The 27080-nt window shown below is 41.8% G+C and overlaps 1 protein-coding gene across 3 annotated transcripts in view; it reads left to right on the top strand.

The window, feature by feature from the left end:
* carm1l (coactivator-associated arginine methyltransferase 1, like) overlaps positions 1-26349 on the top strand; it is a 65298-nt gene extending 38949 nt beyond the window's left edge. For 2 of the 3 annotated variants that reach the window (XR_007266248.1, XR_007266251.1), the window contains 9 exons: positions 1947-2124; positions 3043-3133; positions 9515-9596; positions 11007-11092; positions 15567-15656; positions 16372-16509; positions 18164-18253; positions 19130-19239; positions 24531-26349. Coding sequence is in view for 1 of the 3 variants with exons in the window: in XM_048621105.1 (XP_048477062.1) it covers positions 1947-2124; positions 3043-3133; positions 9515-9596; positions 11007-11092; positions 15567-15656; positions 16372-16509; positions 18164-18253; positions 24531-24543 (768 nt within the window). In the remaining 2 variants the exon portion in view is untranslated. The remainder of the gene's footprint in view (positions 1-1946; positions 2125-3042; positions 3134-9514; positions 9597-11006; positions 11093-15566; positions 15657-16371; positions 16510-18163; positions 18254-19129; positions 19240-24530) is intronic. The other variant, XM_048621105.1, reaches the window with a different exon arrangement.
* The last annotated feature ends 731 nt before the right edge of the window (positions 26350-27080 follow it).

Raw genomic sequence — 27080 nt, 5'->3', positions numbered from 1 at the left:
ACACACACACACACACACACACACACACACACCCCAACCATGAAGAGAGAGGAGACTGCTTTCGGGGCAATGCCAAGACATCCAGCTGTTGGAAGTTAGGTATTCATTAGGTCCATACGTGGGAATTGGTTCTGGCAAATCTGGAGGAGACCCTGTGTTCAAACAAATGGTATTTGTTGATTGGTAATTGAGGCCCTGGGAAGAGTCAATCAGTCTAACTGGGTGGAAACAGAATTAAAGTGCATTTTAGAACTATGCTTTCTGACAAATGATTCTGGGCTGCTGCTAAGACAGCATGAGGATTGAAAACTCTCTGCCTAATCTGATAGGTGATACCGATCAATGCTTCATAGAAAAGTAGCTAAGGAGTCCACATTTATACCTGTGAAATGACACAGTGTGAAAGCCATTGAAGTAACCTGGCTAGTTTTGTTACCTTATTTTGTTTAACCTTAACTATATTTGTTTGTGTGAATGGAGGCTGAAAACAAATAGTTTGGATTTAAAGCATAAACATTAATTAGCCTAACGTGTTGTTTAATTTTCTCGCTGCTTCAGTTATTTTGGACGAAATACATATTTAAGTTACAAAACCAGTGTATGGAAATTAATTATTTACAAAGTCTGGTTAGCAATGAACTATATGGGGGTCTTTTACAGTTTAATTTTACTGCTTTGCAAATACAGAGGTAGAAAGGCTGATTTGGTTCAGCTGTCTACCTCTGCGTTGTAACAATGTAAGTAAATCTCCCATTTATGGTCGTTACCTTGCATATGGAAACTACAGATGTGAAGGAAATATCTTTCAAGTCCCTCAGGAACTGTATAATAATTTAAATATAAGAAGTAACAAAGGTGGAATCTCATTCTTAGGTCAACCTGTCAGTCTTCAGTTACATTTCATTTGTTTATTCATTAGGATCTAATTATGTTGTGATATTTTGTTTCATATTTTTATAAATTTCTGATACTTATACTGAACACACACCTTAACTGGAATTAGAGTTTCCAAGAGTTTATCCATAATGTGTATCCTAGCTGTTAAGAGCGCTGAACTTGGATGGAGGTTATCCTCGTCTCCTTGCACTTTCAGTTGTGCACACAATTTTTCCCAAGCTCAGATCGACATCCCACCAAAATTACAGCAAAAAATGAAGAGAGGTCCTACAGAGATTGAAGGACTAGACATAGAACAGTAACGTTTTGTTTGGAATTGGGCATGCAGCATGTTAGCATGCACTCTAACCAGGTTAGGGGGAGCTGGTAGTGACTGGACTAGTAATCCAGAAGCCCAAACTAATATTTGATCACATTACTGCAGAAGGTTAAATTTGAACTCAATAGAAAAGCCTAGAATGGAAAAGCTAAGCTAATTGTGTCCATGTACCCACTATAAATTGTTAGGAAAGAAAAACCCATCCGGTTCGCTGAAGTCTTTTAAGGCAGGAAATCTGCCATCCTTGCCTAGCCTTGTCTACATGTAATTCCAGACCCACAGCAATGTGGTTAATTTTTAACTGCCCTCTGGGCAATTAAGGATGAGCAATGAATGCTGGTCTAGCCAGCAATGCCCACATCCTGTGAATGATTAAAAAGAAATCCTCCTGCATTGAATAATGTATGATAAGGAGTAAGACTGGGGTGGACAACGTCAGAAGTCACATGACACCAGTTTAAAGTCCAGCAAGTTTTTTTGAAATCACAAGCTTTCGTAGCACTGCTCCTTCATCAGGTGCGTTCCAAAAGCTTCTGACTTCAAATAAACGTATTGGACTATAGCCTGGTATCGTGTGACTTCTGATAGAAAGATGCAGACGTGGTAAACTGTCTTATTCTTGTGTTCTGACCCTTTGATTTATAAGTACATGTAGATAGGCCCATGAAAAGGCACACCTGTTTGTGATACTGATCTGTGCTAAGATGTTGCTCTCTGTTTATATCTTCAGATTCTAGTGAGAAGTAACAATCTTTCAGAACGGGTAATGGTTCTGGAAGGGAAAATCGAGGAAATTACTATTCCTGAGAAAGTGGACATCATTATTTCAGAACCTATGGGATATTTGTTATTTAATGAGAGGATGCTCGAAAGCTACCTCCATGCAAAGAAGTGGTTGAAACCAAATGGTAGGTCAATACATGCAGGAACGTGTAATTTGTAGTCTGAATGTTTAAAAGTTGTCTAAGGTTTGGGTGTGAGGTCACTTGATGTGTTAATGGGAGGTCGATAACTAAAGAATCTAGCAATATTTTGAAAGAGAGTGAAGTTTTTTTTTGCAGCAAGGTATGTTTGTGTTGGGAACGGAATATTTTTCGTACCTTTGTCACCCAATGTTAGCATCAACTTCTCTGAAACCAGGCTAGGAGCAATGTAGAACTTTCTCTGTTCTGTCCTAACAGTGTGTTTCTACTCGATTTGATGGTTACTTCACTCCATAAGAAATTTGAATGTTTTCCTGGGTCAAGTATCTAATTCCTGAGTCAGGGATAGGTTTCTTTAGAGTGGACTCGCTGGTTTTAAGAACTGTTGAGCTCATTCAATTTCAAGGATGTATTTCAGCTCCTTACCATTAGCTGAAAGCAGAGCGACATTAAAACTCAAATTCATGAGGGAAAAGGGCAATATTCTAACTAACTGCACCATCAGACCTAAGTGTTCAGAAAGAAAAAGCCTTGTAGCCTATACTTCCTTCCAGAACACACAAGTCTTCACTTTCTTCAATCTCCAATGAACGTGAAGTATCTTATATTTATTTCAAGCATCTGTTCACACTGTGGCATATTGCATTGGAGCTCAGTCAAAGGACTCAATTTGTGTCTGTAATTTCTTGGTGATAATGTTCTAAAGACAAGGATCCTGCCTTTGCATCAGGAGGCATCAGAAGGTCAGGCTTGCAGACTGTTTTTTTCACATGTTTAGGCTTTAATGAAAATAAGGATGGCATTTGCTATCCCTTAAAATAAGGCAGTGTACATTTTTATAATCATTATTACAGATCTGTTGAAGCTAGCATGTTTATACCCCTGCTGTGTATGTTTTCTTAGGGATGATGTTTCCTACTTTTGGTGATGTTCATCTTGCTCCGTTTTCTGATGAGCAGCTTTACATGGAACACTACACAAGGGCAAATTTCTGGTATGTCCTCATGAGAGGCTCTGGCAATGTTTACCACCATCTGAAACTATTTGAGGACAACTTGTTTTCTGAAGAAATGGGCATATTATTATGAAATGCTTAGATCACGAGAAGGAAATGATGTTTTTTTTTAAATCTATCCCATTGGAATGCATTATGAAATGGATCTTGTAAGGTGGGATGTTGCATGTAAATGCCAAAATCCAGTTTCTATGTGCAGATGTGTAAAAGCTTAACTTTTTATGAGTTATGTGTCATGTTTTTATCTGTTTGAGTAGGATCCTGTTACAAAGCTGCTGATTAATCCTGGTGACAGATTTTCCAAAAACTCAGCACAGAGCAAGTCAGTTGTATTTTTTAACCTGTATTTAAGAAGTGCAAGATTCATTTACCTCATATTTAAACAAGTTTAATCATGAAATGTTGTCATTTGAATAGCTGCTCTCCATGTTTGGCATCGCTTCCAATGTCATTTGTTTTCCTTCAGGAACCTGGATCTTACAAGTCTTACCTTTATGGTGGTTCCCTTTACAGCCAGAAGAAAACAGGACCAATTTGCAATGACAACAGCGTGTAATTAAAATGTGCCATTTATGTAATAAAATGTCCCAAGACACTTCGCAGGAGCATCAAGACCAAATATGACGTTGAGCCACATAAGAATTTTTAAAATTAATTTGGTGATGTGGCGGTTTATTGTCCATCTCTGTTTTCCCTTGAGAAAGTGCCACCTCGAACCGCTGCAGTCCATTTGCTATAGGTAGACAAACAATGCCATAAAGGAGGCATTTCCAGGTTTTTGGCCCAGTGACACTGAAGGAATGGCCATATATTTCCATCCAAGTCAGGATGGTGAGTGGCTTGGAGGAGAACTTGCGGGGTGCTGGTGTTCCCATGTATCTGCTGCCCTTGTCCTTATAGATGGAAGTGGCTGTGGGTTTGAAAGGTACTGTCTAGGAAACCTTGGAAAATTTCTGTAGTGCATTTCTGTCTGGATGTTGGATAAGCAGTCTGCTAATTAAGCAAAAGAGAGCAATGCTGGTGAGCTACAGTTAACTGCTGGGCACATATGAAAGCTGATGCGGTGGTTTTTGATTAAGCTGCCAAATGACAGTATGAGGATGAGAACTAAGGGCCAAGGATAGATCCTCGCAGACTCCAGATGTAATGGTGTGGGAGCGGGACGAAAAGTCACTGTAATGAATATTCACATAATAAGTATTGCAGACATGGAGAGTCAAGACAAAGTTCATTCTTTAGATTAGGCATGTTAGAAAGCAATGAAATCCAGGTGATGGAAAGTGTATTGGTGTGACAAATGAGGGGATTGGCAGGGGAGAGATTGTGAGAAGGACTACAGAAAATGATGATGGAGTGTTCATAGAATCCCTGCAGTGTGGAAGCAGGCCATTTGGCCCATTGAGTCCACACTGACTCTCCGAAGAGCATCCCACCCAGATGCATTCCCCTACGCTACCCCTATAATGCTGCATTTCTCATGGCTAATCCACCTAACCTGCACATCCCTGGATACTATGGACAATTTAGCATGGCCAGTTCACCTAACCTGCACATCTTTGGACTGTGGGAGGAAACCAGAGCACCCGGAGGAAATCCATGCAAACACAGAGGGAATGTGCAAACTCCACACAGACAGTCACCCAAGGCTGGAATTGAACTGGGTTCCTGGTGCTGTTGGGCAGCAATGCTAACCACTGAGCCACTGTGCTACCCTGTATGGCAATGGACCAGTACTGATTTCTTGCTTATATGGGAATGGTGGAAATTGGAGAGGAGAGTTGGTGGAGTACCAGGCAGTGACTTCCTGTCATTGGAAATGCGTGCTGCATCTTCATATCCTAACTCCATCGTCCCTGTGTTGGAGTTGGTGAGCGTGGAATCTTCTCGTGGGAGAGAATGCTACAGTGCTTTGATTTTTTTAACAGAACGGGGAATGATGCAGAGGCTGAGAGGCCGGTTTGGACACAAGTTGTTTCTCAGTGAGTTGGAGGGAACATGTTTTTTACAGGCTGAGCATATGGATTACTGCGGGAATAGGCCAACATTTGTCGAAAACAGGGAATTAGCTTAAGCTCCTGAGCGAGAATTTAACCCTTGAAGTGAAAAGCTCTATGTCTGTGGTGGGGGGAGAAATATCTGAATTTTTCTTTGGATGAAGGAAGGTCACTTTCACCTTCTTTGGGAACAGGTTTGTAGCCCAGATGTGTCTTCAAGATGATGCCTGCGGTGATTTAATTTCCATGATACTTCAGGCTAGAAGTTATTTTGTAGATGAATGACATAGGACTGCATCTAACACTAAAACGTTTTCCTTCCACTTGTTATTAGATGCATGGGATATGACGCAGAACATGTAAGTGATCCATCACAGGAATGTGGCGTCCTTGTGAACAAAGCTTTATGAGCTGTGTACAGCACAGGTTTCTACAAGACCAGAAATTTCCAGTACTTGCAAACATTCCAAATAAGCTTTCTATCAGACTGTCATTTACAGATGAATGCCCACATTTATGTTAAAGTCAGTGCTGACAGCATTTCACCGAAGCCTGCATTTCCTAGTAATTCCTTGGAATAGACTGTGTTGACCAGCACACTCTGGCTGGGTTGGTGTTATCACAATTCAAAAATCCCTGAAATCCTAATCCAATCTATTCTAACATCTAGGTGTTTTCAATGGGTGGATCTTCCATCTTTACCCATGTTGCTGCCAGCAAATGTTTTCCCCACTGAAGTTTGATCTCTGTATCAGAGACTCGCTAATTTTTAGTTCTTCGTAAGGGAACGCTAAAACTTTTTCATTTGAAAGATCCAAAATACTGACTTGCATTTGAAATGATGGTGTACCACTTTATGGGATATATCTTGACTTTGTGCAGTACTGTAAAGCCTGATTTTTTTTTTCCCATCGGTTTATATGGAATTAACGTTTGAGAGATGTAAAACCTAGACTTGCTCTGATACAAAGTCATCATGCGCCCATAAATGTCTTTGTTAGACACTAACGTTGTCTATCACAGCTTCACATTTCATGGAAGAAAAATTAAGAAGTTGTACTGGGCTACTTGTTCTCTGCTGCAAAGAAAACAAATCAAGCACATGGATATCAATCTCAGAATATGGACAAAATGCAAAAGAAAGCCACAGGGAAGTTGTAGAAAAGTAATGGCTTCAAAGACATATAAGCCAGGAATTTGCTCAGGAGTTCTCAGAATTGACTCAAGTGACTTTCATGGCTGTGTAAACAGACCTACCAACAATCCTCCACTAAAGTCGTGGCATCCAGTTTGGAGAAACTGCAAAGCAACAGCTGAAGTTAGTTTAAATCAAATAAATAATCTCTGGATGTCACTTGGCAGATAACCTTTAATATGCTCACCAATTAATCTCGTACATTATGTAACTGGCAAAGCTACAGTTTAGGTTATCCTCAGTGAATGGAGAATGACGTATTAGAACTTTGTGTGAATTGTGTACGTATGCTGAAAAAAACACACTCCCACTTGTCTTCAACACTTCATGTGAAACACTAAATTGGTAGCAGATGTGATGTGCTATGAAAGTTACCATTGCACTGAAATATTTTCTGTGAAGCATGAAGCGGTTTGAGAAGTTGCGTCATTAAATTGCACATGAGTCGAAGTTTGCGGAGTGCTTCTATAAGTATGGTTGTCTTGTTTTTAGGTTGCTGTTGACCTACTACATAATTTATAAGGAGAAAAGGATAGCAATTTGAGGGAAGATTGGATTTAAATAGGTCAAAAAGAAGACTAATTATATTAAAAGAATTTGAAAGGTCAGATATAAAACATAACGCAAGGAAATACTTGAAGTATTCTTGTAGAAAGGAGGATTAAAAACCTTAGGGAATAATGAGGATCAGTTGTAAGCCAAGGATACAGATTAGTAACTGGTTAAGGGGATTGAAGCAGATGGTTGTTATAAAAGGAACAAGGTCAAATTGGGGGAACTATTATGTAAGGAATCATGCAAATTAGTTTTGGTGTTTGCTTCTCTTCTGTTCCTGACGTACATAAGTTATCTGAAGTTGCAGTCAATTGAAGGAGTAAAATGTGCAGATGACAGTAAACTATGGGAAACATGGATCCAGAGCTGATAGCAATGATCTTACTAAGAAGGGAAAGGGTTGATAATAGCAAATGATGTTTAAAATGAATAAATACGAAGTCAAGTTTTTTTTTATTATACATTCACGGAATGACGGTGATGTTGCCCAATCGGTTATAAGTGATTGTCCATCCTTATTGCCCTCGGGGAAGGAGTTGGTGTCTTGAATCACTGCATTCCATATGGCCCAGGTGTACCCAAAGTGCTGTTAGGGAGAACATTCCAGGAATTTGATCTAGTAACAATGAAGGAATGTGTGTAGTTCCAAACCATGACGGTGTGCAGTGTGGAGGAAAACTTGCATGTGGTTGTGTTCCCATGCATCTGCTGCCCTCATCGAATAAGGTAGAAGAGGTTGCAGGATTGGAAGGTGCAATTGGAGTAGTTTTGATGAACGACAGTAGTGCCTCTTGAAGATGGCATTCAATACTACAGTTTTACATCAGTGGTGAAGGGGACAAATGTTGAAGGTGGTGTCTAGCATACCATTTCAAACAGGCTGCTTAGTCATGGATGGTGTCAAGCCTCTAGAGTATTGTTCGACCTGAATTCATTCAGGACAGTGGAGAATATTCCATTACACTCCCAACCTGTATCTTAAGAGATGGTGGGCAGGCTTTGTGGAGTCAGGAAGTGAGTTACTCACCACAGAATTTCCACCCTCTGATGTTATTTATATGGCTATTCTTGTTCAGTTTCTGGTCAATGATAACACTGACAATGACACGTTCACCCCTTTTGTGACGTTTGAGAATAGACTGATTGGGCGATAATTGGCTGTGTTTGATCTGTCTTTTTTATGGATAGGACATGTCTGAGCAATTTTCCACGTTGCCACTTGGATGCCAGTGCCATAGATGCACTGGAACACGGCATGTCTACTTCTGGAGTATGAATCTTTAGTACTATCACTGGAATTTTGTTAGAGCCAGTAGTCCTTGTACTACCCAATGCCTTCAGCCATTTCTTGATAACATGCAGAGAGTGAATCGAATTGGCTGAAAACTAGCATCTGTGATACTGAGGATTGACTTAATGGATCATTTGTGCAGCACCTTTTTTTTTTCATTGATTCACTGAGACTTAGACATTGCAGGCCAGGCCTGTACGTATTGCTCATCCCTAATTGCCCAGGGAAGGAGGGCAGATTTCTTTCGCTAAAGCACATTAGTGAACCAGAGAGTTTCTTTCCAAAAATCGGCAATAGGTTTTTTTTTCAATTGAATGTGAATTCCATCATTTGCCATGGGCAGTACCTGGACATTGATAGTATAGTGTTAATACCACGAGGCCATTGCGTCCCTCTGGTTGAAGATGTTTGCAAATGCTTCAGACTTGCCATTACAATAAATAAAAATGCATATTGCAAACAAAAAAAAAATCATGAATATGTATTTGAAGAATGCATCAAAATTTGTCAAGGAAGAATGTTGAAGACACCATCTCTAAAGGCAGCAATCAAGAAACCACATGGAATATTGAGTTATATCCTCAGAATCCTGCCAAAGGTATAGTCATGTCATTACCTGGAATACAAAATTGGATACTTTGAATTCGGGAGACCATCCAGCCTCTGCTGGTTCCTGAGGGATGAGTGATAAAGAGGGGTGTGTCTAAGGTGTGGTTTTCAACCTTGACAGGAGGTATCTCCAAGGGTACCAGATTGAGGTATTTCACATACTTAATGCTACAGAAAACCCTAGCTTGTGACAACACGTTCAGAGATGCCGAAGCCGCAGGACCTGAGGACACAAGTATAGAGGTATGAATGACCAGGATATAGTTCTTCCAAAACAGCAACTGCTGTAATTGCTTGTTGAAGATGGTTATCCCTTTCAGGAAACTGGACCCATTTAAAAAGTAGCTGGATGTCCTAATGGGAAGAAAGTAAAATTGGTATTTTAGATGAATGAGTTCAAATGGCTGTAAGATGTTGTAATGTAAACCCATCCTTTAATAATACAACAATTTTGTGTAGCTTTTTATGTCTGTCACAATGCATTGTGTTACCAAACTCTCAGATGTGACAACTTCAGGTGCTCCCAGTGACATTTACAGGTAAAACCAGAGATTGGACAGTCACAGAAAAGTTCCCCATAATAACAAGTCTGATGCCGTGATAAAATCACACATGGCATAAGTTAAGCTCCTACGACCAAGCTCATAATTACTACTGGAATTACAGTTTTTAATTTGTTACCCATGTTGACATGCTGACCCTCTTCCCTACTCCAGGTACCAGCAGTGTTTCCATGGGATTAATTTGACCGGCCTTTGCAGTGCAGCTATGGAAGAGTACTTCAGTCAGCCAATCGTAGTAAGTATGACTGTCAGCCTCTATGTGCAGATGAGAATTAACGTCAAAGATATTAATGGGAAATTATCAAGTGTGTACACAAAGTAGCAGCAAGAGTAGCCCACATAGCCCCTTCGCACCTCCTCCACTGTTCAGTACGATCATTGGCTAGTGTTGAAGCCCAGCAAACCCTGGCTTCAATTATTGGCTCTTACAGAGTGGAGAAAAGTCGTTTTACTGTAACTCACTAACCTCTTTTATTTACGTATTATGAAGAGGCATACGTATGGCTTATACATTAGACAATGAACAAGTAATTCATACGTTTTCCCGAAAGAACTGGGACCTATCTGTACACCAACAAAAGGCTCCTAACACTTCCAGAATAGTCACAGAATGTAAAAGCGAATACCCGGGCAGAATAGCTGCTGTGGCTGCTGAGGATCGATGTTGGTCAGATGCTGCACTCGATGCCAGGGTCACCACGTCCCTGACCAGGGGTACCCATCTGAGGGAGTTAATCTCCGGAGTTTTCGCTGGCTGCATGCCCCGAGGGTCGTCTTTTATCCTTTTTCCTTATCTCTCCCAAGCCGTGTTGTCTTTTTCCTGTTGGCTCAGGCTAATTCAATTATCACATGTGTTTACTTTAATGGCCCTGGACCAGAGACTTGGGTAGCATTACTTCATCCAAATAAGGCTTTTGCATTACCTCATCTGTCTTACTGTTTTTTTGCAGAGCTTGGTTGGCACCAAGTGGTTCTGATTGGCTCAGGCCACCTCCTAGGTCTGGGTTATCCTCCGTTCATAAGCTGCTTCTTTCTTTATGTCAGCATTTTTTTACATCTAGTATCTTCTATTAGCAATATCAGCAACTGGCACCCCCTGTCTCCACTTTTCTCCCAGGCAGCAATATCAGCAGCTTGTCTGCCTGCCTCTTTCTCTCTCTTTCTGCAGCGTCTGGCTAACACTAGTCATCCAACTCAACCCTCTGTTCCAGCTTTCCCCCCAGAGTCTTAAGACCCATATCTATCTCCTTCTTGAAAACATTCAAAGTTTTGACCTCAACCATTTTCCAGGGCAAAGAATTCAACAGGCTCACCGCTGTCTGGTTGAAGACATTTCTGCTCATCTCAGTTGATGATTTCTCTTCATCACCTCTTATTCTTCTAAACTGAACATATAGCGCAGAGATTACAGCTGGGAACTGCATGTTGCTATTGCATTCACCTCTTTACTGAAGCATACTTCAACAGGACACTGCCCTTTCTCTCCGAAGAATATATTTATCATCCAAATGCAAGTTAGATTGCTGCAAATCATGTTTTACATCATAGATTTCAAGATAATATTGTGCTTTACCAGGTTCTAGTGGAAATTAGAACAAAATATTTTCAGGCCATCAACACAATCTATTTGGCACTTCCTACCTAGGATACCTTTGATGTTGTCATTTTGATGGCACGGTCTGTCAAGTACACGGTGAATTTCCTGCAGTCCGATGAGGATGATTTGCATCGGTAAGTGGAGGCTGTAATTGAAATTCTAACTTGTTCTGTGATAATGGCTGAAATTAAAACCTTCGCTACAGATTTTTTTGTCTTTGTTCATTCATGGGATGAGAGCATCGATGGCTAGGCAACATTTATTGTCCATCCCTAATTGCCCAGAGGGCAGTTAAGAGTCAACCACATTGCTGTGGGTCTAGAGTCACATGTAGGCCAGACCAGCTAAGGATGGCAGTTTCCTTCCCTAAAGGAACCAGATGGGTTTTTCCCGACAATCGGCAATGGATTCATGGTCATCATTAGACTCCTAATTCCAGATATTTTATTGAATTCAAAATCCACCATCTGCAATGGCGGAATTCGCACCCAGGTCGTTATCTGGGTTTCTGGATTAACAGTCCAACGATAATGCCACTAGGCCATCGCCTCCCCATGATATGACATACATGCATTTGGAGCTGGGTTGATTAGCTTGGATGGCTGGATTACAATGCAGAGTAATACTGACAGTGTGGGTTCATTGCCCACACTGGCTGAGGTTACCATGAAGTATTTTCCTTCTCAACCTCTCCCCTCGCCCGAGGCGTGGTGACCCTCAGGTTAAACCACAATCAGTTGTTACCCTCTCTCTAATGAGAGAGCAGTCCTATGGTCTGGTAAGACTACGAGTAGAATTAAAATTAGAAAGACTCATGATTGTCTGTGAAAAGGATATTCTACTTACCTATGTCTTAAATGGGCAATCCCTTATTTTGAAACAGTGACCCCAGTACCATATTCTTCCTTTCAAATATGGTATCTTACAGAAACATATAAAATTATGAAGGGAATAGGTAAGATAGAAGCAGGGAGGTTGTTTCCACTGGCGGGTGAAACTAGGACTAGGGGGCTTTGCTTCCAAATAAGGGGGAACAGTTTTAGGACTGGATGTTTGGCTAGGCAAGTCCAAAGGGCATTGGCCAAACCAAATGTGTGGAGGGTGCCAATGTCCTGAGGTGTTTCTCCCTTGCCCACTTGCAGAGATGAATGGCGACATCACAGAATCCAGCAATGTGTTGTTGCAGTCAGCGTTCTGGAGTGCAGGAGGTGTAGTGATCCCCCACAATAGTCAGAAAGGTCGAGGAACTGTCATCTACACAAGATGCGCTGGTCTGTGGGAAGATGGGTCTACCTGTAAGACAAGCATTCACTCCCTCCTCCACCGACGCTCAGTAGCAGCAGTGTGTACTATCTACAAGATGCACTGTAGCGACTCACCAAGGCTCCTCAGAAAGCACATTCCAACCCATGACCACTTCCATCTAGAAGGACAAGGGCAGCAGACATATGTGAACACTACCACCTCCAAGTTCCCCTCCAAGCTACTCACCATCCTGACTTGGAAATATATCGCCGTTCCTTCACTGCTGCTGGATCAAAATCCTGGAATTCCTTCCCTAATAGCATTGTGGGTCAACCCACAGTAGGAGGACTGCAGCGGTTCAAGAAGGCAGCTCACCACCACCTTCTCAAGGGCAACTAGGGATGGGCAAGAAATGCTGGCCTGCCAGCAACGCCCACATCCCACAAATGAATAATGAATGAAAAAAAAATGCAGCCATTGGTTAGTAATGGTGTTTAAGACCATCAGAAATAGGAATAGGCCATATGGACCATCAAGCCTGCTCTGCCATTCAATAAGACCATAGCTGATCGAACATCCTCACATCCACTTTCCTATGTTTTCCCCATAACTTTTGATTCCCCGACTAATCAAGAATCTATCTGTCTCAGCCTTAAATATACACAAGGACTCTGCCCCCATAGCTCTCTGTGGCAAGGAGTTCCAAAGATTCACAACCCTCTGAGAGAAGAAATTCCTCCTCATCTCAGACTGAAATTGGCGTCCCTTTATTGTGAGATGATTCCCTATGGTCCTAGTCTCTCCCATGAGGGAGTACATCCTCCAGCATCTACCCTGTCAAGCCCCTTAAGAATCCAATACGTTTCAATGAGATAGTCATAGTCATAAAGCATGGCACACTCCCGTGGGTCCAACTTGTCCGCACTGACCAGACATCCCAATCTGACCTAGTCCCAGTTGCCTATGTTTAGCCAATTTCCCTCTAAACGTTCCCTACCTGTGTCCCTACTTTTAAATGACTTCTAAGCTCCAATGAGTAGAGTCACAACCGGTTTAACTTTTGCTTATAAAACAATCCCTCCATACCGGGGATCATCCTAGTGAACCTTTCCTGAACTGCCTCCAATGACACAATATCTCTCTTTAAATAAAGGGACCAAAACTGCTCACAGTACTCGAGATGCAGTCTCACCAGAACCTTGTACAGTGACAGTAAGATTTCCCCACTCTTAGACTGTTCCTGGTCCATGTGATTATTGCAGTAGGGTGACAGGTGTTCCTCACTCAGGTTCAGGACAAAGGTCCACATCCCTACATCCTGCCTCGGGGAAAAAATCCTTTGCATGGAGGGATGGGGAGATGGACATCTGGCCACCCGCCGCCTGTCTGAAGGCACAGGCTCCTGATGAGAGTGTGTGGCACAGCTGTCAGGGCTAGAGCCTTGGGGTGAGAGTGTTGAGGTGGTCCAAGAGAGTGAGGTGGCAGTGCAGAGGGCATGTGGGGTTGGTGGGGGGTAATGACAGTGAGTGAGGAGAGGCATTTTATGCAGCGGAGGGGGTATCAGAGCTTACACCTTGGTGAGACATGGGTATGGTTGCACAGAACTGTGCGGCAGCAGAGGTCAGAGTATTGCACTCATTCTGATGGGGCAGAGAAGATCCTTGACGTTTTTCCTGCTGTCTATTCCTCTCAACCTGGAGATGGCATTGATTCAGGTAGTAATCGCTGACATGGTGCAGTGGCTTAGTCTCCTCTGCCAGTCCTCCAGGAAGAGAACTTCTCTCCTCTCCACCACTCTGTTCACAAGGACCTCCAGGTCCCTCTCTGAGGAGCGCAATACCAGCCTCCCCTTCTCTGTCATTCTCTCACACAGCCGAGTAACCGAGCTTGCAGATGGCAGCTTCCTGCTTTGGAAGAAACTGCATGCCCAAAGGGCTTATGGAGGACCCCCATATGCGAGTTCCTCTGCATGCTTTAATTTGGAACACAAATAAGATGAGATTCTCAGCACAAGGGCTAAAATGGCAATTAAAGCAGCAAGAAAATTTTCTCTGCCTCACAGAGAGAACCATTCCACTAAATTCGCCGTAGATTGTACTTCAACGTAAGATTCAGTTCTGCCTTTAACTTTTTAGATAGCAGTAACCAGAGTAATCACTGTCTGAGAGTAGAGTCATGGAGTTATACAGCATGGAAACAGACCCTTTGGACCAACTGGTTCATGCCACCCAGATATGCTAAATTGATATGGTCCCAATTGCCAGCATTTGGCCCATATCCCTCTAAACCCTTCCTATTCATGTACACATCCAGATGCCTTTTAAATGTTGCAATTGTACCAGCCTCCACCACTTTCTCTAGTGGCTCATTCCATACTCACACCACCTTTTGTCTGAAAAAATTGCCCCTTAGGTCCCTTTTAAATCTTTCCCCTCTCACCTTAAACCTGTGCCCCCTAGTTTTGGCCTCCCCTACCCTGGCTATTCATCCTTTTCATGTCTCTCATGATTTTATAAACGTCTTCCAGTGATATGAGTGACAGATAAATTTCTCATTGTCTGGATAAAGGATGTCAAGGATGGATTCAAGGTGTTTTCTACATTTCGCACCAGTGTCAGAATTTACAATTAGTTTTAGTGGTTTGTTTACTTCTCCTTCACATTGAAAAACAGCATGTTATTATATAAGAAAGCTTAAAGAACTGCAGATGTGGAAATCAGAAACAAAAAGAGAAAACTCAGCAGTACGGGTCTGAAGGAGACTGGACCTGAAACATTAATTCTGCTTTCTCTCCACAGATGCTGCTAGACCTGCTGTGGTTATTCCAGCAATTTCTGAGCATGTTATTGCATCTATGTAAACTTTTCTATTTCCTCTGCTATATAGTGGTGATATATCCAATTTAATGCCTGTTTTAAGTATTCTCATAATGAGAACTCATACGTTTGCCAGGAACTGGCTTCAAACTGTTGCCTTTTCAGAGAGAAAGGAGATCTTAGAAGTAATTTTGGGCAATTAGGGGCAGGCAATAAAAGCTGGCCTAGCCAGTGACACTCTCATCCTTTCAATGAATTTTCTTTTTAATTGTGAAGAGGTGCAGAAGAGACTTTCCAACTGTTACTTAAATGGACAGAAAATTAAGTGCATTATGCACGTGAGTTTCTTATCTTTTCTTTAAGTGGACAAGATGACAAATGGAGAGAGTGGAGTTAGAAAATTACTTACTGTTCTATGCAGGATTCAAAGCCAACTCTATTAAGAAAATACTGCAGTATTCCTTGTGTATTTCTTAAGATAATCAGAATCCTCATAAATAGCTTTTTATTGCAAGGACTAGTAACATTATTTATTTTTATTTTGCAGAATGGAGATCCCCTTCGTCTTCCAGATTCTTCAGTCTGGACCTGTCCATGGCTTAGCATTTTGGTTTGATGTGGCATTTGTGGGTACACAGTAAGTGTATTTTGTTCTCATAATGTCCCATTTTCTCTCAAGGATTTTGTACTTTTGTTATAGTAATTCACATTTCTGTTTTAGAAATATAACGCAAAAAGACTAAACTTGCATCCCACGAGAAATGCATTTTGCCATTATCTATTCTCAAAATGTTATTTGCAGGAGAATAATAAAGCCTCTTCTCCAAAATAATAACAACATCTTGCATTTATATAGTGCCTTTATTAAAAAAAAAAATCCCAAGATGCTGTACAAAATTTGGTGAGGCCGCAGCTGGAGCACTGTATGCAGTTCTGGTCACTGCACTTATAGGAAGGATGTGATAGCACTGGAGGGTGTGCAGAGGAGTTTCATCAGGAATCTATTTGGGATGAAGAGAGGCTGGATAAGCTCAGATTGTTTTCTTTGGAGCAGAGAAGATAGAGAGATATATAAGATTATGAGGGACATGGACAAGATGGATAGGAAGCAGGTATTCCCCTTGAAGGGTCAATAATTACGGGACATAATTTTATGGGGAGTGGAATTGAGCCCCAGTACATTCAACAACTTTTAACAGTGCACTCAGTTACATTACTGGTATGGTAAAATCCCACCCCCATTTCCATCTCTGCTCATCAGTGTCTGTCTTAACCAGTAGAAGAATTATGATTTTTTAATGTGACAGCAACTGCACTTCAAATATTTAATGGATAAAATCTTTCCTTTTCAGAAAAACAGTCTGGCTGTCGACATCTCCTGCTGAACCCCTCACCCACTGGTATCAAGTGCGATGCCTCCTACAAACACCACTGATTGCCAAAGAAGGTGAAACATTTTCAGGGAAGGTCTTATTCGTGGCCAATAAACGGTGAGAAGCAAAATGCATTGACCTGGAAATGACACATTAAAGTTATATGTTTAGTTGGTATGTACATGCTATAAGATGAACAGATAATAAGTTTGTAAAAATGGATATATTAACCAGAAAAAGAGCGAACATTGTGGAGTGCACTCACTTTGAATGTTTGGAGCCTGCGAAATGGGTTAAGATGGATGGCTCTGTGATTTGGCGGTTAGTTGTTCTGCAGGGGTGAAGTTGTTGTCTGGACTACTTCATTGATATCTAAGGCCTGTCAGATGCAATTTTCCTGGTAGACTAGTAAATGGGCAAACATCTCGAATGGCTGTAACTGGCAGATTTAACTATGTGACACGTAGTCCTCTGTTGTGGAATTTTCAGACACAAACATGTGACAACTTTTGACCTGGAAGCAGTAGAGTCATAGAGCTGTAAGGCATGAAACAGAACCTTCGGTCCAACTTGTCCATGCCGACCAGATATTCTAAATTGATCTAGTCCCATTTGCCAGCCTTTGGCTCTTATCCCTCTAAACCCTTTCAATTCATGTACCCATCCAGATGCCTTTTAAATGTTGTAATTGTACCAGCCTCCACCACTTCCTCTGGCAGCTCATTCCATACATGTGCCACCCTCTGCATGAAAAAGTTGTCCCTTAGGTCTGTAAAGAACACGTGTACTTTAAGATGTCTGTGGAATCTGTAATAGCTCAAAAGAATGTTTGATAAGGACTTTTTTTTTAATCAATTATGAAGAAATCAATTGTAACTTCCTTGAATATTAAAAATGCTGATCCATGTGATTCGGAAACTCTAACCTGGAAACAATCCTAGCATGAAGGTAATTCTGATATGAAAGCTATATGGCTGACAGACAGAAGGGAGAGTTTGAGGCAGAAAGTGATTAACACAGTGATGCACCAATTCCTGGAGGCACTGTGCAAGCAGATTAAAACCTGCAGAGCTCGGAGATATTAAAATAACTGGGTGCTTTATCAGAAGCGGTCAAAGCCTGGACTGAAATATTACTAGTTGGTCAGTTGTACAGGAATTCTGGATACTACCCCATCAGGATTATGTTGGCCCAAGGGAAAGAGGGTTCTTGGGCATGTGCCATCCATCTGTGTGCTTTCCATCCACCAACAACACTCAGTAGCAGCAGTATGTACCAAGTACAAGAAGCAGTGCAGAAATTCACCAAGGCTTTGTTAACAGCACCTTCCAAACCCACAGCTACTTCCATCTGGAAGATACATGCAATCTGCAAATTCTTCTCCAAGCCAGCCACCATCCTCACTTGGGAATATATCACTATTACTTCACTGTCACAGGGTCAAAATCCTAGAATTCCTTCCCTAATGGCTTTGTGGGTCTACCTACAGCTCATGGACTGTAGCAGTTCTAAGGCAGCTCGCCACCACCTTTTTACAGGCAATTAGGGACGGGCAATAAATGTTAGCCCATTCAGAGACACTGACATCCCATGAATGAACAAAACAAACGAAGCCATATCAGTCAATTATAATATTCTCAAAGTCTGTGTCAAAATAAAAGTGAGAAGACAATTTATCGATAATTTTCCCAGCTTTAATAAAATCCTGTTCCTTGAAACTTTAATGATGACAGTTAAATTACTTGGGTTTTCTTCCACTTTCCTATCACAGACAAAGCTATGATATTCACATTATGGGTATGGTGGACCAAACTGGCTTCAAGTCTGGAAACCTCCTAGACTTAAAGAATCCTTTTTTCAGGTAAGCATTTTGATACCATAAAATACAATAGCTCATTACTACAGCATCTCTTAAAATACTTTGAACAATAGCGTAGAATTACTGGCTAATGCGATGTTTTAAACAAAGGTGTAAACAGTAATGGGGGGAGGTGATGGCCGAGTGGTATTATCGCTGGGCTGTTAATCCTGAGACCCGGACAATAGTCTGGGAACACTGGTTTGAATCCTGCCATGGCAGATGGTGGAATTTGAATTCAATAAAAAAAAAAATCTGGAATTAAGAGTCTAACAATAACCATGAATCCGTTGCCAGTTCTCAGAAAAACCCATCTGGTTTACTAATGTCCTTTAGGGAAGGAAACTGCCATCCCTACCTGGTCTGGCCTACATGTGACTCCAGACCCACAGCAATGTGGTTGACTCATAACTGCCCTCTGGGCAATTAGGGATGGGCAATAAATGCTGTCTGGTCAGTGACGCCCTCATCCCGTGAATAAGTGTGAAAAAGAAATCAGTGTGATCTATTTCTGTCTCGTAACATAAATTTCAAAAGGTACACGATTTTTCGACTTCATGTTTAGTAGTGTGAATCTGCCCAATGTTCAATCAAACACACAAAAAACATTAATCACTACCCATTTTCTTATTTCTGTTTACCTCCTTTTCATTACTCATGTGTATATTGCTGAGCATCCTCTACACCCTTATTTGGGAATCAGATACTGAATATTGGCTCCTAGATCATGCTATGAATTTATGATGAATTTAATTCCCCTTGTATATTCTATTCCTTCTCAGTTCCATCATTCTATTGAGAATTTCTTGTCCACTCTAAATCTACCCTGGTATATTTGCTGAGATCAAATTATTTTTGTATGGAATTTTTTTCCCCCAGGAAGCCCTATTTCAAACACGCTTGATGCATGGCACTACAACTGAATCAAAAACATTGTCAATAATTGAGGACTGCACTTTTCCATCCAAATGAATGGACTTTTCAAAAAGGTTGAATATTTTTGAGAATATGGAAACTGGTGCCAGAAAACACAGCTACAAGGCTTCTATAACTTTATTAATGTAGACATATGGGTTAAAACTTTTGCTTGAAGTTGCATTATACAAGTTTAGTGAAAATTATTGTCGAAACATAAAAACAAGAAGAAATATGAACAAGGTGATGCCAGTTACACAGTTAAGAGTTCTGTATAAATACGTCTGACATAAGAATGCATTTATGATAAGAAATAAAAACACTGCAGCCAGAAAACTGAAAAGCCCATGCAATGCAGGGAATATGGCGAGTTGGATCCTAACTTGCCTTAGTGACATAAAACAAAGGGTAGTGGTCAGTGGCTGTTTTTGTGAATGGAGAACAGTTTCCCGATGTGTTCCACAGGGCTGTACTGGATCCTGTACTGTTTATGATACACATCAATGACTTAGACTTAAACGTGGGAGGTAGAATTGGGAGTGAAACAAGAACTACCAGTTGATTGTGAAGAGGATGGCTATATATTGCAGAATGATCTCAAGGGTTTGGATGAGTGGATGGAAAAGGAACAAATGAAATTCAAACCAGAGAAGCGTGAAGTAATGGATTTGGGGAGGGCAGACAAAGCAATGGATTACACAATAAATGGAGAGTTTTGAGAGATTTTGGAGTATATGTGCTCAGGTGCCTTGAGTGGGCAAGATGGATAGGTAGGGCAGTTAATAAAAATATAGGATGCTATTCTTCATTGGGTAAGGAATTGAATAGAAAACAGGGATGTTTTGCTAGAGATAGTAGGAACTGCAGATGCTAGAGAATCTGAGATAACAAGGTGTAGACGGACAGGTCAAGGGGGCGGGATGAGGCTAGTAGGTAGGAGATGGGGGTGGGGCTTGATGTGGGACGAGGGGATAGGTGGGAGGAAGGACAGGTTAAGGAGGCGGGGATGAGCTGGGCTGGTTTTGGGATGCGGTAGGGGGAGGGGAGATTTTGAAGCTTGTGAAGTCCACATTGATACCATTGGGCTGCAGGGTTCCCAAGCGGAATATGAGGTGCTGTTCCTGCAACCTTCGGTGACATCATTGTGTCAGGAGGCCCAGGATGGACATGTCGTCTGCAGAATGGGAGGGGGAGTTGAAATGGTTCACGACTGGGAGGTGCAGTTGTTTAGTGTGAACCGAGCGTAGGTGTTCCGCAAAGCGGTCCCCAAGCCTCCGCTTGGTTTCCCCGATGTAGAGGAGGCCACAACGGGAACAGCGGATGCAGTATACCACATTAGCAGATGTGCAGGTGAACATCTGCTTGATGTGGAAAGTCTTCTTGGGGCCTGGGATGGGGGTGAGGGAGGAGGTGTGGGGGCAGGTGTAGCACTTCCTGCGGTTGCAGGGAAAAGTGCCGGGTGTGGTGGGGCTGGAGAGGAGTGGGGAGCAGACAAGGGAGTCACGGAGAAAGTGGTCCCTCCGGAAAGCAGATAAGGGTGGGGAGGGAAAAATGCCTTTCGTGGTGGGGTCAGATTGCAGGTGGCGGAAGTGTCGGAGGATGACGCGTTGGATCCGGAGGTTGGTGGGGTGGTACATGAGGATGAGGGGGATTCTGTTTTGGTTGTTATTGCGGGGAGGGGGTGTGAGGGATGAGTTGCGGGAAATACGGGAGACACGGTCGAGGGCGTCCTCGATCACTGAGGGGGGGAAGTTGCGCTCCTTGAAAAATGAGGACATCTGAGATGTTCAGGAGTGGAATGCCTCATCCTGGGAGCAGATGCGGCGGAGGCGAAGAAATTGGGAATAGGGGATGGCATTTTTGCAGGAAGGTGGCTGAGAGGAGGTGTATTCTAGGTAGCTGTGGGAGTCGGTGGGCTTGAAATGGATATCGGTTCCCAGGTGGTTGCCAGAGATGGAAACAGAGAGGTCCAGGAAGGAGAGAGAGGTATCAGAGATGGTCCAGGTGAACTTAAGGTTGGGGTGGAAGGTGTTGGTGAAGTGGATGAACTGTTCGAGCTCCTCGTGGGAGCACGAGGCGGCCCTGATACAGTCATCAATGTAACGGAGGAAGAGGTGGGGTTTAGGGCCAGTGTAGGTACGGAAGAGGGATTGTTCCACGTAACCTACAAAGAGGCAGGCATAGCTTGGGCCCATGCGGGTACTCATGGCCCCCCCCTTTGTCTGTAGGAAGTGGGAGGAATTGAAAGCGAAGTTGTTGAAGGTGAGGACGAGTTCGGCTAAGCGGATGAGGGTGTCAGTGGAGGGGGACTGGTCGGCCCTGCAGGACAGGAAGAAGCAGAGGGCCTTTAGGCCATCTGTATGGGGAATGCAGGTGTATAAGGACTGGATGTCCATGGTAAAGATGAGGTGTTGGGGACCAGGGAATTGGAAGTTCTGGAGGAGGTGGAGGGCGTGGGTGGTGTCACAGACGTAGGTCGGGAGTTCCTGGACCAAGGGGGAGAAAATGGAGTCGAGATAGGTGGAGATAAGTTCGGTGGGGCAGGAGCAGGCAGAGACAATGGGTCAACCAGGGCAGTCAGGTTTGTGGATTTTGGGAAGGAGATAGAAGCGGGCGGTGCGGGGTTGGGGAACGATGAGGTTGGAGGCTGTGGGTGGGAGGTCACCTGAGGTGATGAGGTTGTGGATGGTTTGGTGGTCGGGGGTGGGGTCATGATCAAGGGGGCGGTAGGAGGTGGTGTCGGAGAGTTGGTGCCTGGCCTCGGCGATGTAGAGGTCAGTGCGCCATACTACAACTGCGCCTCCCTTGTCCGCGGGTTTTATGGTGAGGTTGGGATTGGAGCAGCGGGCTGCACGTTCCGTGGGGGAAGAGGTTCAAGTGGGTGAGAGGGGTGGAGAGGTTGAGGCGATTGATGTTACGATGGCAGTTGGAGATGAAGAGGTCGAGGGAGGGTAGGAGGCCTTGGGGTGGTGTCCAGAAGGAGGGGGGTGTTTTGCTAGAACTAGATAAGACACCGGTTAGGCCACAGTTGGAGTTTTGTGTACAGTACACATTATGGGAAGGACATAATTGCTATTGAGAGGAGATTTAGAAAGTTGCTAGGGCTTGAAAATTGCAAACTAGCTGCGATGAGATTGGAAAGACGAGGGTTCTTTTTCTTAGAACAAAGGAGGTTGCATGGTCATTTAATTTAGGTGTACAAAATAATGAGGGGCTCAGACAGATTGGACAGGGACGACCTGTTTGCTCTTGCAGAGATGTCATTTACTAGGGGCACCAATTTAAGGCAATGATGATAGGGATTGGAGGGGACACAAGACTTTTTCACATAGAGGGTGCATCATTGCCCAACTTGGTGGTTGAGATGGATACACTCAATTCATTTAAAAGGAATTTGGATCTGCACCTGAAGTGTTGTAACCTGTTACACTAGAGACCAGGAGCTGAAAACTGCCTAGATAGTTTAATTGGTGCACACACGATGGATTGAATGGCTACTTGCTGTACAGTGACTTTTCTTTGGTTCTGTGGAAACATCTGAACTTAAGAAATATGATGATATAGCCATTATAGACACTCCCATAACTTGATCTCAGGAGTTAAATATTCCAAACTATGAGGTCTTCAGAAAGAATGGGGATGTTGGGGCAAGATTAATAATATCTATATTGGAATCTGGGAGCTAGTGTTTCCCTGGGGTTTGTACTGGGGCTACAGCTTTTTACCAAATCTATTCATGATTTGTATCAAGGAAAAGAGTTAAATATCCAAAACTGAAGATGCCAGTAAGAAGGAGGCACAGTAGGTTCTGTGGGAAGGCACAAGAATCACAAAGTGATATCGATAAACTAAGTGAATAGGCAAAACTGTGGGGAAAGTCACATCCAGTTTTGATACAATCAGGTTAAATCTGGATTAGTTCTTTAAAGTTTTTAACTAGGACTTGCAGAGGCATAAAGGGATTTAGGTGAACAGTAACTCTAAAAACCAAAGAGAGTAAACCAATAACAAAGGCTGAAGCATTGCTAGCATTTATTTTACACTTGCTGCTCCAAAAATCTGTTGATGATGAATGAATTGAAGTTTTCATTACTGACTGATAGACTTTTATTAAGTAATGGTATCAAAGGCTGTGGAAAAAGGTAGGTCAGTAGATTCAAAGTAAATATCGGTGATCAGCTATTTGAATGGGGACATTTAGACACAAATTTAGAATGGATCAAAGATTGGTATGAATTATTGATTGTTTAATTAATGTTTAACAATTCAGTACATTCTTATATCAAGATTATTAGAAAAGAGTTATCAATAATGTATTATGCAGTTTATTTTCTAAAACAAAAACAGAAAATGCTGGAAATATTCTGGAGGTCAGACAACACATCAGGAGAAAACAGACTAGTTAACATTTCAGAAAGGTCAGCTTTATATGTCAGTTAGACTATGCAGAGGAGCTAGCTAGATGAGTGCTATATAGTAAGGGGCAATCCATAACTATATACAGAAAAAAAACCCAAAAGAGCTGTGGATGCTGGAAATCAGAAACTAAAACAGAAACTGCTAGAAAAGCTCAGCAGGTCTGGCAGCATATGTCGAGAGAAATCAGAGTTAATGCTTTGGGTCGAGTGACCCTTCCTCAGAACTTGGTAATTATATACCCTTGTGTATGCTTCTTACAAAGTATTTTTACAATGGCATTGGCAGACTGTACCAACAAGTCACCTGTACAGCCTTTCTGTGACAAGCCCAACAAACTTCTGAGAATTTTGCATTTCTCCGATTCTGACTTCTTGTTTATCCCCAGTTTCCTTCGTATCACCATTGTTAACTATGACTTTGACTCTCGAGGTTGAATGCTGTAGAATTCCCCTCCTGCCTCTCTATTTGATCACTATTGTTATTGAGAGTACTGTATGTACTAGACAGGAACAAGCCAGAAAGTAACATGCGGTGTTTGTATGAGATGCAGCCACAATTGTAGAATTACTTTTCATTCAGTTCAAGAAACAAAATAAACATTTTGCAAATTGAAAGGGACCTTTGGCATTCAAAAAAAGCTTTGAAATTTGTCTTTGCAGAATAAATCTTAAGATTAGAGATAGTAGGAACTGCAGATGCTGGAGAATCTGAGATAACAAGGTGTAGAGCTGGATGAACACAGCAGGCCAAGCAGCATCAGAGGAGCAGGAAAGCTGATGTTTCGGGTCTAGACCCTTCTTCAGAAATGGGGTAGGGGAAGGGGATTCTGAAATAAATAGGGAGAGAGGGGGAGAGATTAAGATTGTTTCTTTTGAATCATCAGTTTCTCCAGTATAAACATTAGAATTCTTTAGTCTCTTATTTTTGCTTTCTGTTTATTCATCAGTTTTTATGAATGAATCCTTGTGAAAAATCCCTCTCTAAACTGACACCAGCATATCTACCAACAAGATACTCAGGTGACCCATAGGAGCAGGACTGCAATGCAACAACTAGACTCAGATGTTTTTGTGATGCCTCCAAGTTGCATTAATCCCTCTTATAGAACATTTTAACAATTTGTATTAAAGAATAAATGAACACACATTGTGTGAATTGAAGTAGTTTCTCTGCGAAATATCAAATAACGTCTGAAATCTTCAATCAAAAGCGGCCAACCAAACCATCCATCAACAACTGCAAAGCAGAGAAATAATGTAATAATCATGTAGATATTTATAATTGTAGCCATGTTCATGTGCCTGTGCATGTAGACAGTGGTTGGTACCCATAGAAGTTCAGATCTGATCAAAAATATTATGTAAAAAGGACAGTCTTAACAAGCTGGACAGTAATGTAACAATTTTATTTCAACTTTCATAATAATAGATAAATTATATTGAGAAAATGCTTTAGAGCAAACATCATGATAATCAAATATTTAATAGGTATGGCTTATTTATATCTTTGCATTCTATGTAATATATTGGACATTTGTAGCTATATTACAGTGGAAAATATGTGCTGTATAGCTCTTAGCGTAGAATTATTAACTTCTTTAATTAACTTTACACTCAGTAAAATGGGGGATGTCACTGCAAGGGGATGCGACATATTTTGTCATCCAGTGCAACAAACTTATTCCTGGGTTGGATGCTATAGAGTAAATGTACTCTTTCCCAACAATGAACAACAACCTGAAGGTCAGAGGAGTACCAGCTAGAAACCAAACCAGCCTTTCTTGCAGTATGCTTAACTGAGACGGCTAGTTTAGTCCTAACTTTTGCCAGGTTATGGGTGATTTTATCATGGCAGCCATGAGAAGAGAAAGGCCAATCTGCTACCAAACTCTGTATCAAATTATTGATGCTCTTTATTATTATTAGTATTTTCAAAAGCTGTTCAAATGTTACCAGTTCACCCACTTCCAAATCAAAGCAATCAGTCAAATTTATTGTTATTTTTCTTAGACTGTATTTGTAAAAGGAAAATCATGACTTCAAGCCAATAATTTGAAGTCAGTATTGATGAATGAGGTTTTGAGAATATTGGACGTGTTCTGTTTAATTTTGCAGAGATGCCTAGAAACCATGCTTTGTAATGCTTTGTAATTCATACAGCCAAAACAAGGTCATGAGACATCTGCACGGTCCCGATCCTAAAAGGCTCCAGGCCAAGTGCTAGTTCTGATGGTGCGCGTGTAAGGGTTTTGAAGATCTGCTGGGTTTTCCTTCCAAAGGATTGTTCCCCTTGTTTTCTACTGAAAACACCGTTCTGCTTTACAATCTGAGTTTCCTAGAATGTCAGCATGTTTAAAGAAAGCTATTCAGACTTGCAACTTGTTGTACATGAACTCAAAATACAGAATTTAAGGGAGATATTTTCTCGTGTGTAGGACAAAAATTGTTAGAGGTGAAAACTAAACTCTTGCATGTATGACACTATGTTTCTTGTATTATTTAAAGAATGGAGGATCACTATTATGACACTGAAGCCAGTAGACATGAAATAAATGCAGCAGGAATCGGTCCAGTTAATATAATCACTTTTGTAACAAACCTCTGTTAGTGGCAGGCCAGCACCCTACTGCTTACTGAATAACATTGGGTGATATCAGTAATGTAACATCTCATTTGAACTGAATGATATGTGAGAAAGCTACCTCATACCAATGGCTTTTGCTTGTATCATCAAACAGAAAGAAAATAAATTCCAACATTGCCTTATATTGTGTCATTTGGGTCTTAATATTTATATTGAATCTGAATATTGAGTAACTTCTGTGGAAAGGAATTCTAACCCCTCAAAAAAGGAAACAACCTTTGAGTTTCCACCTTCTCCAGTCAAATCAAGATCTTATATGTTTCAGTAAGATTACATCTTCTTCTAAACTCCAATGGATATACACCTAACTTGTTCAACTTTTCACATGATAAGCCCTTCAACCCAAGAATGATCCTAGTGAACCTTCTCTGAACTGCTTCTGGAGAAACCATACCTCTTTTGTTTCAAATAGGGAGATCAGTATTGTCCACAATATCCAGATGTGGTCTCACCAACATTGTGTACAGCTGCAGTAAAACCTCCTTACATTTATAACAAAAACACAAGTTGCTGGAAAAGCTCAGCAGGTCTGGCAGCATCTGTGAAGTTAAAAAACCGTTAACTTTTGGGTCCAGTGACCTTTACTCAGAACTAATGGGAAAACGTCAGTTTATATGCAGAAAATAGGGAGGGAGATGGGGTAGGGAGTAAACAATAGGATAGAGCTTGAGAGAGATAGTAGGAACTGCAGATGCTGGAGAATCCGAGACAACAAGGTGCAGGGCTGGATGAACACAGCAGGCCAAGCAGCATCATAGGAGCAGAGAGGCTGACGTTTCGGGCCTAGACCCTTCATCAGAAAAGGGGGAGGGGAAGGGGGTTTTGAAATAAATAGGGAGAGAGTGGGAGGCGG

Source organism: Rhincodon typus, chromosome 3, assembly GCF_021869965.1.
Source record: "Rhincodon typus isolate 14 chromosome 3, sRhiTyp1.1, whole genome shotgun sequence".
In the NCBI taxonomy this organism is placed as follows: Eukaryota; Metazoa; Chordata; class Chondrichthyes; order Orectolobiformes; family Rhincodontidae; genus Rhincodon; species Rhincodon typus.
The sequence above is the reverse complement of the archived record's forward strand: the minus strand, read 5'-3'. Positions and strand labels throughout refer to the sequence as shown.